This window comes from Ursus americanus, chromosome 26 (genome assembly GCF_024610735.1).
Source record: "Ursus americanus isolate L20-20 chromosome 26, mUrsAme1.1.p, whole genome shotgun sequence".
Classification (NCBI taxonomy): Eukaryota; Metazoa; Chordata; class Mammalia; order Carnivora; family Ursidae; genus Ursus; species Ursus americanus.
Window position 1 is genome coordinate 6921949 of NC_142152.1, and position 13397 is coordinate 6935345.

General features: G+C 45.3%; 1 protein-coding gene across 2 annotated transcripts in view; it reads left to right on the plus strand.

Moving 5' to 3' along the window:
- The window catches only part of DAAM1 (dishevelled associated activator of morphogenesis 1), a 162883-nt gene that overhangs the window by 134107 nt on the left and 15379 nt on the right, over nucleotides 1-13397 (plus strand). For both annotated transcript variants that reach the window (XM_045810547.2, XM_087855975.1), the window contains exons 17-20: nucleotides 5169-5253; nucleotides 10104-10210; nucleotides 11961-12049; nucleotides 12905-13073. In XM_045810547.2, the coding sequence (XP_045666503.1) occupies nucleotides 5169-5253; nucleotides 10104-10210; nucleotides 11961-12049; nucleotides 12905-13073 (450 nt within the window). The remainder of the gene's footprint in view (nucleotides 1-5168; nucleotides 5254-10103; nucleotides 10211-11960; nucleotides 12050-12904; nucleotides 13074-13397) is intronic.

Sequence of the window (13397 nt, forward strand, 5' to 3'; positions counted from 1 at the left end):
CAGCAGTTCACCTTGCTTTCATTCTCCCCTCTTTGTTGGCAATGCATTACCACACATGAAAGGAGCTATGGGCTAGAAGGAAGGAAGAAATCTATGAAAGTGTGTACGATGCTTTTTTCTTAGAGCTACCACTTTGGAGCATTCATTTGCCTGGCACTGTGCAGGGTGCCGCAGAGCAGACCATGACTCGGGGTAGCACAGCTGCCTTTGTAGGCTCGTGGCTCACTGGAGAAGAGAAATGGCACAGGCGAGGTGGCTTGTGAACAGCTCAGGCCTAGACTGATCTGACCGGAAGGAGCCAGGAGCTCAGCCAAGTGAGGACACCAACAGGGCTCAACAGAGAAAGGGGGCCTCAAAGAGCGATAACAGGTACTTGGCAGGGGGACGGGAGGCAGTTCCAAAGAGGCATGCCACGGAAGCCAAGGCACGCGAGGGGTCGGCGCACAGCTAGTAAGGAGAGCCCCACAATTTTAGCGATGATCAGTCATAAAGAATGAGACTGGGCAAGAGTGCCTGGGAGCCATGACTGGTGCCTTAGTGAGGGCACCACTCAGCCAGAGTCAAGCCATACCCTCCTCATCTGTAAAATGGAGATGAGAGGACTGGCCTTCTAGTGGGCTCTCTCAGTGTTGGGAATGTCAGACGCAGTTCGTGTGAAGCAGCTGCAGGGACCTGCATGTGGTCATTGCTCAGTTAGTGGCCTGTGCTCATGCCCATGGGATCAGGAATTGGTACAAGTTGTTTGAAGTCTGCTCTCTAGGGTTTGCAGGATAGGTTGGAAGGAGTCACGAGCTGGCAGTGAGAGCAGCCGTTAGATAGGAGGCTCTTCCTTATGTCCAGGTGAGAGCTGACGAGAGACAGAATTGAGAGAGACACAACCCTCAGCAGGACTTGGACACCGGTGTTGTGCATGGGGACAATGAATAGGAATGTTTCCAAGTGAACGTCAAGATTTCCTTCCTCTCCACACTTACTGTCTGTCTGCTTTTCTGCTTATTTCATGGTGATCCTCTGTTTCTTACCTTGCTTACTAGGAATTTAATTCCCAGCAACATAGTGTTCTCTCCAGATTCCCCCACAGTATAAGCCTGTGGTGTATTCCATGGGGGTATCTTAATGAGCACATATGTCTGTAGTGTTTGGTTATCCTTAAAAGCTGGTTCTTACTCCACACTGAAAAAGTTAGCGGACCCTTTGCTAAGAGCACCTGCCACAGCCTTGCCAGGAGCAGAGAAGGGAGTCGGAAGCAAAGCCCTTCCTGTCCCACAAGCCAAGCAGGGGAGGGACGTGCAGGCTCCATAAGTGGAACTTGCTGGCTAAGTGACCAGAATCATTTGCAGCTCCTGAAAAGAGACTGCCTGGCAGGTGTGAGTTTGAAACAGAAGCTCCAGGCCACGAGGGACCCTGCCTGTCACAGACTTGAGAGTGGAGTGGACATGATGTTCCTCAAACTAAGAACCCCCCCCTCAGGCCCCAGGCAGAGTGAGCAACAACTTATTGGGTATAGACAGGCGACATGTGGCAATTTAAAATTGACTCTGCTTTAGTCCCTAAAACAGGCCTCTCCCTCCCCCCCAAAAAAAGAAACTTGGAAGCTGGTTTATACTGCAAAATGAACCCACCTAAAATACACTTTTATGAAGTGTTCTGCCGTCCTTTTTTTCCAGATGCTCACTTACCATGGCAGCCAGGGTGCAGTAAACCACAAAAAGCTACTTTAAAGTGGGGGGATTTGGCTTACATCCACTGAAGCAGAGCTAAGGCTGATCGAGCCGTCCATCCCTAACTGATTTTAATTATGCCTGGATGTTCCAATTCTCTTGGCAAATTTTTGAAATACTTGAGTAGAGCAAGGTAGACTTAAATACTGTTTTTTAAATGGCCGGTTTGCTTCCTGCCTTGTAAAGAAAGTTGAAGTGGATGTCTCAGAAGTTGCCACCCTCCAGCACACCAGAACACTGCCAAGCTTTAAAAGCAATTAAAACGTTAGAACTGGTAGGGTCCTTAAATTACAGAGATTAGCGACTCATTCGGTGGATGACAGACGATACTAAGAACTCGGCAACCTACGGAACCGTCCCAGAGGGCGGAGTGCCCTTCTCCTCTTTCCCCCAGGGTACAGTTTCTTTGTCTGCTCCAGCAGGCCACGTGCAAGGCAGTACGTTGACAGGTAGATTTTCTTAAGTACTACCCATTAAAGTCTCCAGTCTCTTTGTGGGACACATAAAGAGAAACCAAAATTGTTATGTATTAGAACTAGTGTTTAGTCCAGACAGCCTCTGGGGGTTGAGAAGCATAAATATATACAATTTCAAAAGCAAAAGTTCTGCACTCCATATGGGGAGCTAATGAAATGCAAATCTGATACTTCAAGTATTGTTCTCACTCCGATTTTCAACTCCTTTTCTTTTAAATGCAAAACAGAAGGACTCAGCAGAACCACACCGTAAAGTAGTTTCTTCAACTCAGTGTGAAAAGGACACAGAACTCATTTATTTTTTTCTTACAAGTGGAGCTTTTCTCAGGATGACTATAGATGTTTCCACAGCCAGTTGGTTTTCATTAGTGGCAGTTTCAACCTTCCTTAATGTTCCTCTCCCTTGGCACTGCGTGGCTGAACTGTGGTGTTTGTTCTTAACTGACTCAAAGCCTTTAGTGTCCTGGAATTGAGGGCGACCCAGAGCCGGTAGAGTGATGCCAGGAGACAGTTTTTAGCCTATCATCTGTCTTACCCATGCCAACTTGGCTAAACTGTTCCAGTTAAGTTTGGGGGTTTTCCATCATGATGTTCTGGTGAAAATGTTTGTGGGGTGTTGATTGTCCCAAGAGTGACAATAACAATCGGAAGTCTGTGCAGGTCCAGGAAATTATGCTGGCACCGTACCTCAGACTAGGTGATAGGATGAGTCTCGTTTTAGAACATGAGCAATTTGGGGGCGCCTGGGTGGCTCAGTGGGTTAAGTGTCCGACTCTTGATCTCAGGGTCCTGAGTTCTAGCCCTGTACCGATCAGTGCACATGTTCTCCTCTCTCTCCCTCTCTAAAAAATGGGGGGGCGGGAGGGGGACAATTTCATATACTGCCTACAATGCTGTATTTGGATTTGAAAACATGAGATAAAAGAGAATGCTACTAGTACGATACGATTCACAAATTTGTTCCTTCCATGTCCTACTTACTGGCACATGAAACAACATTCAGCGTAAATAGCAAGATGGCTGGTTTTAACAAGATCATGTCAAAATCTAGAGAAAAGGACAAGCCCGAGTTGTCCAGAGCAGGGTGCATGCTGTCCGGCTCTCCCCCAGGGTTCTCTCCTCTTGTGACATTTGTGTCCACCCCTACGCTCAGGCTGCCCTCTCGTTTTTCTGGAGAGCATGAGTGTTTCAGCTTATCCTTTGATTCTCCCAAACACGATAACCACCTTTAAAACAAGAACCCTGTCTTCTAATTCTTGTTTAATACTGGGCCTAATGGATGTTGTGTACAGGGAGGAAACTGGTGAAATAATGGTTGTGAGAGTGCTTTGGGACGTGTTCGTGGTAACCCTGCTAAATGCGGTGTAACGATCACGGAACTGAGTGTGTTCAGGTTACTAAAAGTACTGCTTCTTGTCCCCGGTGCAGAAAAGTCTGTTGTAGAGTAATACCTATGGTTTAGTGAGCCTTATCCGTGGCCAGGCAGAGGGCTAAATGCTTTATTCCACTCTGTAGATGGGAAAACCAAGGCTTAAGAAAAACTTCATCCAAGGTGCCACCAGCCGGGCATTGTCAGCCAGGACTAGGGCCCAGCCTGATGCCAAAGCCCCCGCCTTCAAATGTTGCCCGCGAAGCCTGTACGGCTTGCTCCGTATTTGTGCGTCATGTCTTTATCTCTGGGCCTCATGTGACTTTTCTTGAAGATCCTAGACTAGAACCTACCAAATAAGGTTAATATGCCACTTTAGTGGTAGTTTAATAAGGAAGTAAGATTTTTTAAAAGTCTGGACCTAATGCTTAACAAATAGAAGAGTGACTCTGTTGTTCTAGCTAATAATGTGATGAAGACTTCTCCCCCTGCTTCAGACTATTGGTTGTGTCTAATAAAAACACATTTTTGCAAGTATGTTTTAGTGACTCTTCTTTATAGTCCATACTTTGTTGTGCGGACGTAATCAAGACATAAATCCTTAATTAAATTAGTAAATCATATAAATTTATGGTAAACAGAAAACGGATTTGTGGTTTTGCTTAAATTCTTCCCTAGAAGATATCAACTAGATAAGCAGATTTGTGAAAGGAATTTGGTGTTAGGAATCAAGAGTTTCATGTTTGTGTTAGATACTGCCGTTTTCCGTATGTTTGACCTTGGGCAAATCACTTAGCCATTCTGAGCCTCAGTTTCTCCCTCCATTAAAAAAAAAAAAAATGACCATCACAGTTATTTTAAACCTCTAACGAAGTAATATATGTGCAAACTCTTCAACCATGAAGTACGTTATGCATTTTATTCTGTGTATTAACTATTCAACTGTTTAATAATAACAGATTTCAATCTTTTTAAAATCTGTTTTTAATCTGAAAGCAAACTTTAAACACTCCTGATGAATAATCAAGTTCAGAATTTAGTTTTTTGGAGGTGCCGGGTGGCTCAGTCAGTTAAGCATCCTACTCCTGACTTTGGCTCAGGTCATGATCTCAGGATTGTGAGGTCGGACTCTGCACTGCACGTGGAGACTGCTTGAAATTCTCTCTCCCTCCCTCTCTGCGCCTCTGCTTGCACACTCGTGCACTCTCTCTCAAAATAAATAAATCTTAAAAATCTTTAAAAAAAAGACTTTAGTTTTTCTCGTCTACAATTCATGGATACTATATAGTAAAGAAAACTGTGCGTATAGGTGTTTTCCCTATTTCTCATCCTCCAATCCCTTACTTAAGGAAACTAAACAATAGAACATAACAGCTTTGTTCTCTGTGTCAGCAGAGCATTACGGAGTTCTGAAAGAATGTTAAAGCCGTTTCAAAATACTATTTTTAGGTGCAATATTGTCAGGAAATAAGCTTTCACTAAGAGATTTTGAGAAAAACAATTCTTGAAAATCAGCAGCTGGAGTAGCAGAATGAATTATCTTGCATTAAATTTTAATACTCAAGCCAATATTGTTAACAAAATAAAATATTCTTCATCCAGGTTGAAATTGTCCAATGATGAAATCAAGCGGGCAATTCTGACAATGGACGAGCAAGAGGATCTGCCCAAGGACATGTTGGAACAGGTGAGTCGCCAGACTTAGAGCGCAAGGGACAGCTGGCTGTCAGCAGGGAGTGGGATAGTGAGAAAATCTGGTTGTTGCTGGTGGATGATTTCCTCATCTCTGAACCAAGGTTGAATGTGGCTCTCTTAAGAAACTTGATTCTCTCATTCTCCTCCAAATGTTAGGTGAAAAGGAAGGTCACAAAGTTGTCAGATGCCTGGGACCCACAATGCCAGCTTCTGTCCCTCATGCCGCAGTTATTATGCCTTCATAGGTCATACAAACCTGTTAGCTTCAGGGAAGTCTGCTGGACAGGAATATAGAGAATCTCACTAGTACTGTGAGATCACAGACTACTACGTAAACTGATTCATTACTGAATCCCTAATGTAGTTTGTGTCTTGGCCTCGACTCGTCATTCCTACGCCACAGGACTTACTGTTAAACCCCTAGCTCTGTCATCTACGTCGAAATAATTCATATGAACCAAGGCCAGGCAAGCTGAGTGGAGTGACTTAGCCTCTCTCCGTGCTGTATTCCTTTAACACGTCTTGTGGCACCGTTCCAACTCTGTTATGTGTTTCCCCGCAGCTTTGTTCAGTTGTCCCCCAAATGACAACGTTGAACTAGCAGATGTTTCAGGGATCATTACCTGTCTCTCGGTCTGGCCCTACATTTTTTGGTGCTCTGAGGAGACCGTCTCCACACTCTAAGACTGTTCTGTCTGCTTTCTCATTGTCCTCGGTACGAAGTCCGGTTTTGAGTGATTTGGATCTAGAGGTCCACGTTTGTCAGCGCCAGGTCCACTGCAGGTCAACTGTGGGCACCAGCGATTGTGATGCCGTCTGAACTTGAGGTCTCAGCTGCAGGCAAGCTCAGCCTCCAGAAGCAGAGAAGGAGGCCGTTTGCATTGTTAACAGTGATCTTGGCTGGTGTGGCTGCTTCGGGGGGAGTGCCTGTATGTTTATGCATTTTCCACAGTGTGCTCACTGATGTCCAAAAAGGCCTCCTCCGACACAGGCAGAGCAGGGAGGAGTGATGTGTGTGGTGTCACCACACCTCAGTGCACCTGCCCCCCTGAATCCAGCAGCTGCAGTCGTCCTGGGGAAACCCTCACGCTTAGCAATGGAATAAGTTGTCAGGCTGTCCTTTTTGAGGCTTGACTTAGTTACCAATGGTCAATGACTGTGTAGCCAAACCTGTTAGGATACTTTGTGTACAAGTAGTTTAAATGGAAGTCCTAAACCAAAAATTAATCTTTTAGAGCGTTTTGCAGCTTCTCTGCACACTCTTCCCTCTTCATCTGTATACCAGTCCTAACAAGAGTCTCTGCCCAGAAGTGCAGCCCACTGCCCCTCTGCCCCTCTCTGGCCCCCAGCTGACCCTGCAGTCTGGTTGCCTGCATCAGAAGCTGCTCTCACAGAGGGAGGAACTAGGCGGGAAGCTGCATTGGTCCTTAGGCCTTCAGCCCCTATTGACAAGGTCGTATGTTTAAAATTCCACAAGATCTGTTTACTGTGAAATTGCATCCAGCAAAATTCCTCCTTGAGGGAAGGGATTTCAAGATCTTGCCAAAAGGGCTTACAGTGCAAATAGAATGTACTTCAAATAAATACAAGTAAGAAAATCGATCTACTGACACAGAATCTGGCCAAGTGGGATACTTTTGACCTGGTCTGCCCTGATAATTCTGTGTGTCCTCCTCTGGTCGTCTACCACACTCTTCCCTTCCCTCCTTATTCTACTCTTCTTCCTCTGCTTCCTCTTCCTCCACACAGCGCTTCTCCCAGATGAACTCTGAAGCTAGCCTCTCTTTACTCCTAGTTATGATTTGCGTTTGAACCACATTCGTTCCCTCGTCTCCTGCTTTTAGCTGCTGAGCTCAGAACTCAGACAAGATTGATACACTCCTCTTTCTTGGAATGTGTACCTTTCTCCTCATTCCCAGGTGTTTGTCTAACTCTTCATTCCTCTCTTAAAACTATCCATACACCGTCCTTTGACTCTGCTCTGGGAAGGACTGAGCCTTGGCAGGTCCCTCTCACAGCGTTCTGTACAAAAGGGAGCTGGTGATTGTGTTGTCATGAACAGGGGCCTGTGGGCTTAGCACACACAAAGCAGTGCGTGTGTCATGGGGGGAGGGGGAGTCCCTAAGACTAGAACTGAATTTCCTTGCCCAGTAGATAAAAATCCAAACTAAGGGGAAGAAACAAGTCTTTTTCTCTCTCTTCCTTCTCCCTTCCTCTTGCCTTATTACCTTCCTCCCTGAACTGAGGAAGAGCAAGAAGACACGTATCCTGTCCACTGGCACCATTTGAACACAGGAACATCAGTGCCTCAAATCTGTCAGGCCACCAGACCAGTGAACCCACTGGCATCCACATCCACTACATCCCGTCAGGAAAGAGGGGTGTCTCTGCCCTCTGCTCTGGCCTAGCCCTTCCTTCTGCTCAGACACCCAGCCGGATCAGAGCACCCTGCCCCCCTCTTCTCGATCCTACACCTTTTCCTCTTGACTCTTAACTTGTTCGAGTCTCCCCATTTCACAAAACACCACAAAAATACCACACATGCCCATCTAGCTACTGGCCTCTCTCTTTTTTGATACAAGCAGAGTTCTTGAAAGCTTGTCCACACTCACCTCCTGTTCACTCTTCCTCACCTCCCTAAAGCTGTTCTCACCAAGGACTCACCACCTCCTTGTTGCCAAAGCTAGGGGGCACTTTGCAGTCCTTATCTTCCTTGATTTGCTGCTGGTATGTGACACCAATGGCCACTTGTCCCATGGTGAAATGTGTTTCTTTGGCATTTCATTGTCTCCTCTGAAGGTTCCTCCTCGTGTCCTCATTCCTCAAACACTGGCTTCTCTCCAGCCCTGCTTTGTTTCTCTTGATGGTTCCCCTGGTTACCTAACCTTACATCCTTGCATGTTACAACCAGTATCAGTGCTTTGTCTTCTAAACGGCTCTCTCTAGGATGTCAGACCCATTTGTCTACCTGCCAACAAGGAATCGCTACTTGGTACTCTTGCCAGTATTTCAGACACTAAACTCACTTTCTCCCCATCCACTCTCCTCCAGCCATTTCTTCCTGGGTTTCCTATTCCACTCTGTATACATTGTTACCTAAGCCAGAAGCCTGGATCTCATCCTTTTGATCCTCTACCATAATTCATCATCCATCAAAAGTCAGGCCTGTTCTATTCAACCCCCTAAATAGCTCTAGAATCTGCCCACTACCCCATCCAGGCCACCATCCTCTCTCACCTGGATTACTGTACCAACAGTGTAATCACAACCCCCCCCCCCAATACTTTTGATCCTTTCTAATTCTTTCTCCATTCTCTGAGCATGGTGTTCTTCTTAAAATGTAAATTCATTCCCCTACTTAAGATTTTAAGTTCTATCCCAGAGCCCTCAAAATAAAGACTGAACTTCTTATAAGGTCCTTGCTACTCCCTGCCCTTGACCACTGCTGCCCTCCCCCACTGCCATTACAGCTGTTCTCCTTGCATAAATGCTGTGCAACCCACTCCAGACCCTGACACATGACAAGCACTCTGACCGGAATATATTTCCCACTGCACACCATTCACCTGTAGTTCTAATCCTCTTTCCCTGCTGGTGGCACCCAGACTGACTGCCTTTTCTGAGGTCCCTTCACTAAATCCAACAAACTTTGGGAACCTACTAAATGAACCGTCCAAATGCCAGCTTCAAGTTATGGGGAGCATCTTGGGGTCCAGAGGGTCAATGTCATTAAAAAATGTATATATCCAAGGGCATCTGATCCAGATAATAGCACACATGGACAAGGCTGTGGTGTATATACACACACATATTTGTAACTTTATTTTTTTTCATTTAAATTCGATTTAGTAACTTTAAAGGAAATCAGACACAGAGTACTTTTTCAACTTTAAATATTATTGCTATTTCTCCTGCATTCCATGTTCATTTCTTCTGCCAAAATAAAATATGGAATCAAAACCCAAATCCTACTGTGTTCTTCTCATCCATCTCGACACGGAGCAAAAAATGAGATGGACTTAGATAAGCCAGAGAAATAAACAAGTTGAATGGAAAATACACATAGAATTACTCATTCCAGCATGATGTAATAGAAAAAAAGCACTGAGCTGGGAGTCGAGGGACCTAAGTTCTATTTCTGACGATTACACGAACTTTCTTAGTAATCCTGGGTAAGTGGCTTTGTCTCGCGGGACCTCAGTCACATCATCTTCTAATGAAAGTGTTGAATCTCCAAAGTCCCTCCAATGGTCTGTGCAAACTGGATCCTGGTAAAGAGCTTCCACAATCTGACTTGAGAGACAATATAGACTAGAAAGCTGCCAGGAATGCATCTTATACCAATTTAACTACTTGTAAGTAAAAAAGAAAAGATTTTCCCCCCAGTTTCATTGAAATATTATTGACGTACATCACTATAGTGGACAGCGTAGTAGTTCGACTTACAGATGTGAAATGAGGCTGCAGTAAGTTTAGTTAGTAGCTGCCATCGTGTCCTATAGATAAAATAAACAAGGAAAAAAAGATCCTTCCTTGTGATGACCATTCTTAGAACTGACCTTAACAACTGTCCTGTACGTTATAGAGCAGTGTTGGCTGTAGTCCTCATGCTGTACGTTCCGTCCCTAGAACTTACGTGGTAACTGGAAGTTGGTACCTTTTGACCACCTAACTGAAAAGATTTAGTCATTTGTATTGTATCTTAACAATGACCTGTAGCAGAGTTTATAAATTAAACAAAAGTTACAGTCTCATCTCGGGGCAAATTAACTGAAAGAGTGAAAAATTGCTGCAAGAATTTAGTTTTAAACCTCAGTTTTAATATTTGCATGTACTTTTTAGCTCTTGAAATTTGTTCCCGAGAAAAGTGACATTGACCTGTTGGAGGAACATAAACACGAACTGGATCGGATGGCCAAGGCTGATAGATTCCTTTTCGAAATGAGCCGGTGAGTTTGAAAATGCATAAAACGTGAACATGCCCCTTCCCTTTCTCGGGAAGTTAAACTTGCAATTCTGGTTGAATTATTTGGGCCAATAACTGGGCTTAACTTAAAGCCTTTTTAAATTACAAAATCTTCTTAAGTCTGAGTTGTGTGGAATGTGTTTTGTTTATGTGAGTTCTTGCCCGTGGGTGAGCCAGGGTTCGCATTTCTTCATAATTACCTCTGGTTCTGGACCTAGACAAGTCATGACTTTTCCTGGTTCCAGTCGGTGTCATTCTCCCCACCACTTTGACTGCTATGGGATTGTATCTCACTCCTCTCTGTACCTCAGCATCTCAAAAAAGTGAACAGACTCAGCCGTGTCAACCTGGAGCCCACATAAATGAACAGCTAGGGTCTGGATGTCAAGTCGTGACACATGCAGACATCGCTAATCAATCCTGGCACACTTCCCACAGAGCCTTGCCAAGCATTCTCAGCCCTTCTCCAGAAAACCCAGAGGCAGCCACTGCTTCATAATTTTGTTTGGCCTGTGAGCTGAGTCTGTTTGCCATCCCAGGCCTGGAAAATTGATTCTGCATTAGCCAAGGACCAGTGGTCCCGAGACTCCTTCAACCGCAGGGCAGAGCTCTTCCCCTGAGTACCAAAGGCCTGAGAGTGTAGCCAAGGTGAACATGTCTCTCGCTCTACATTTCTGCCATCTCCGGACTTGTTTTTGTTGTTGTTCCATCTCAACTTGCCATTTTGTATACCACTGCAGGAGAAACGGTGGTTTGGCATTTTGACAGAAGTGCACAGCAGGCCTGTGTATAGATAAATAGATGGCTGCCTGCAGTAGCTGCCATTTCGTAATTGTCTAGGGCTGTGCGTCCCTCATCCCCCTTGATCCTCCTATCAGCCCCGCCAGGAGAGCTGTTGGGTAGGGAGGTATTCTCTTCCATCTAATGGAGGACTTTAGTTACCTGTTGAAAGTCACCTAACAAGGGGAGAACCTGGGCTGCAAACGCAGGTCTGTTTGGTTATTTGGGGCTACTGGACTGAAGTTCCCAACAGAGAGCCGGTAAGGTGGTGATTTGATTTCAGAAGGCCTGTACACCTGCCCTGACCCTCTCAGCAGCCCCGACTTATCTTAGCTGGCCAGTTTGCATCCTGTTATCTCTGGTGACTAGTTGCTATCTTGCTAGCCCTGAGGGGAGCAGATAGGGAGCTAGCTGTAAAGAAAGAGGGTGGTTGGGAACATGAGTGGGGAGAGCATGATATGAGGAGAGAATGATGGAGACAAGTTTTACTCTGCTGCTTTGCTGGAGGCAGACTTTGTGGAAAGTTAAGAAGCATGGGAGAAACGTAGGAAACAGCCCCTTACTTGCAGCAGAATGGGGGGAGGCTTTGCGTTCTCATTCCTTTTTATCTTTTCTGTTCACAAGAGCTCCTGGGACTCTGAGGAAGGGAAGGAGACAACTCCGCTTCTCTTTTAGCAGTTGCCTGATCTGTTTAGAGCTAAGGACCCTGCTGCCATTGCCTGAATATCCCCTGTTGGTTGGAGGGAAATGGGCTCTCCAGACAACGTGGCCTCATTTCCTGTGTTCCTGTCCAGGAGAGGAATTGTGTGGGTGTGTGTGTGGGGTGTGTGTGTGTGTGTGTGTGTGTGTGTGTGTGTTGGGGAGGCGTGCTCTACCCTACCTCCACCTCCATATCCGTTGAGCGAACATAGACATCTTAATAAATGTTCATCAGTCCATGCTTGCTCTTACAGAATTAATCATTATCAGCAAAGACTGCAATCACTGTACTTCAAGAAGAAGTTTGCAGAGCGTGTGGCAGAAGTGAAACCTAAAGTAGAAGGTAAAGTCAAGCCTCCAGATTGAAAATGATGCTCGTCATAAGTGCCCGTTTGCAAGTACAGTCCTAGTGCAGATAATTAGCAAGATCCCTTGGGTGATTTCTTTTTTCCTTAAAATCATTTGGAATTCTGATGGGTAATTACTTAAGGCCCACACTTGGCCCTCTGGCCTAGCCTGGGTTCTGGAGCTCACAGCACATCTCCTGGGCTCCTCTGTAGAACTGGGCTTTTAACTTCCTGGGTGTTGGTGAGAAATATATTTAACTGCTACTAGTGTTAAATCTGTAAGTAGCTTTATTGCCATGGTGCTTTACTAGATATTTCTCGGGGAAGATTTAAGGCTATAAAATTTTTAAGTGTTTGAAACATGGGCAGCTGAAGAGCACAGCCACAGAATGCAGGCTGGACTCAGGACCCTGCTCCAGCCCCAATCCCTGACCACACCTGCAAGCTGCAACATGAAACACATTTGGCCAGGTTTTTTTTGTCAATAGAATTGATCAGTAATCCTGTTGATCTGACTCATACCAGGCAAGAAAGTGTTTGCACAGGAATGTGGGAAATGCAGTCACTTTCTATGTATTCTTAACTGCTTACGGTTGATGAGTCAGCCAAGAAAAGGACTAAGAAAGGATAGGACGGTGCAGCTATGTCTGGGTCTGTTGAGCAACGTCAGCGGGCTCTCCCTGTGCCCTCACTGTCTGCTTCTAGCTTAGGTGTTTTGTAAGTGCTCCCTGGTCGTCTGATGACCCAGTCTAACATCTTCAGTATCTGCTCTCCGGCGTGTGGATTTAGGGTGGGTACCACTGAAGACTCTTGGTTGTAGTAGTTGTGTTTACGTGTGCTTTATTTTGAAGCAATTCGTTCCGGCTCAGAAGAGGTGTTTCGGAGCAGCGCCCTGAAGCAGTTGCTAGAAGTGGTTTTGGCATTTGGAAATTACATGAATAAAGGCCAAAGAGGCAATGCATATGGATTCAAGATAGCCAGCCTAAACAAGATTGCTGACACAAAATCTAGTATTGACAAGTAAGTACAGTATCTTCCAACACATGGAGGACCCAGGAGCTGAAGTCAGGATCCCTCTGGGCCTCCTGGGCCTCCCCAATACTGCAGCCTCTGGTTTGCTTGTCTCATGCTCTTTCCCTCTCCAGCAGTGACTTCTCTCTTCTCTCCTAATCACAAATAACCCTAAATCCCCACTGGGCCAATTATCTTTCATCCATTTTCAGTCCCCAGGGGTAGCATCTAGTCTAAGGTTTAGGGTTTTCTTGGATAAACCCTTTATTATAGTATAATATGCTAAAGACAAGTCCGCCAGTCAGAAATGTGCACTGGGTGAATTTTCACACA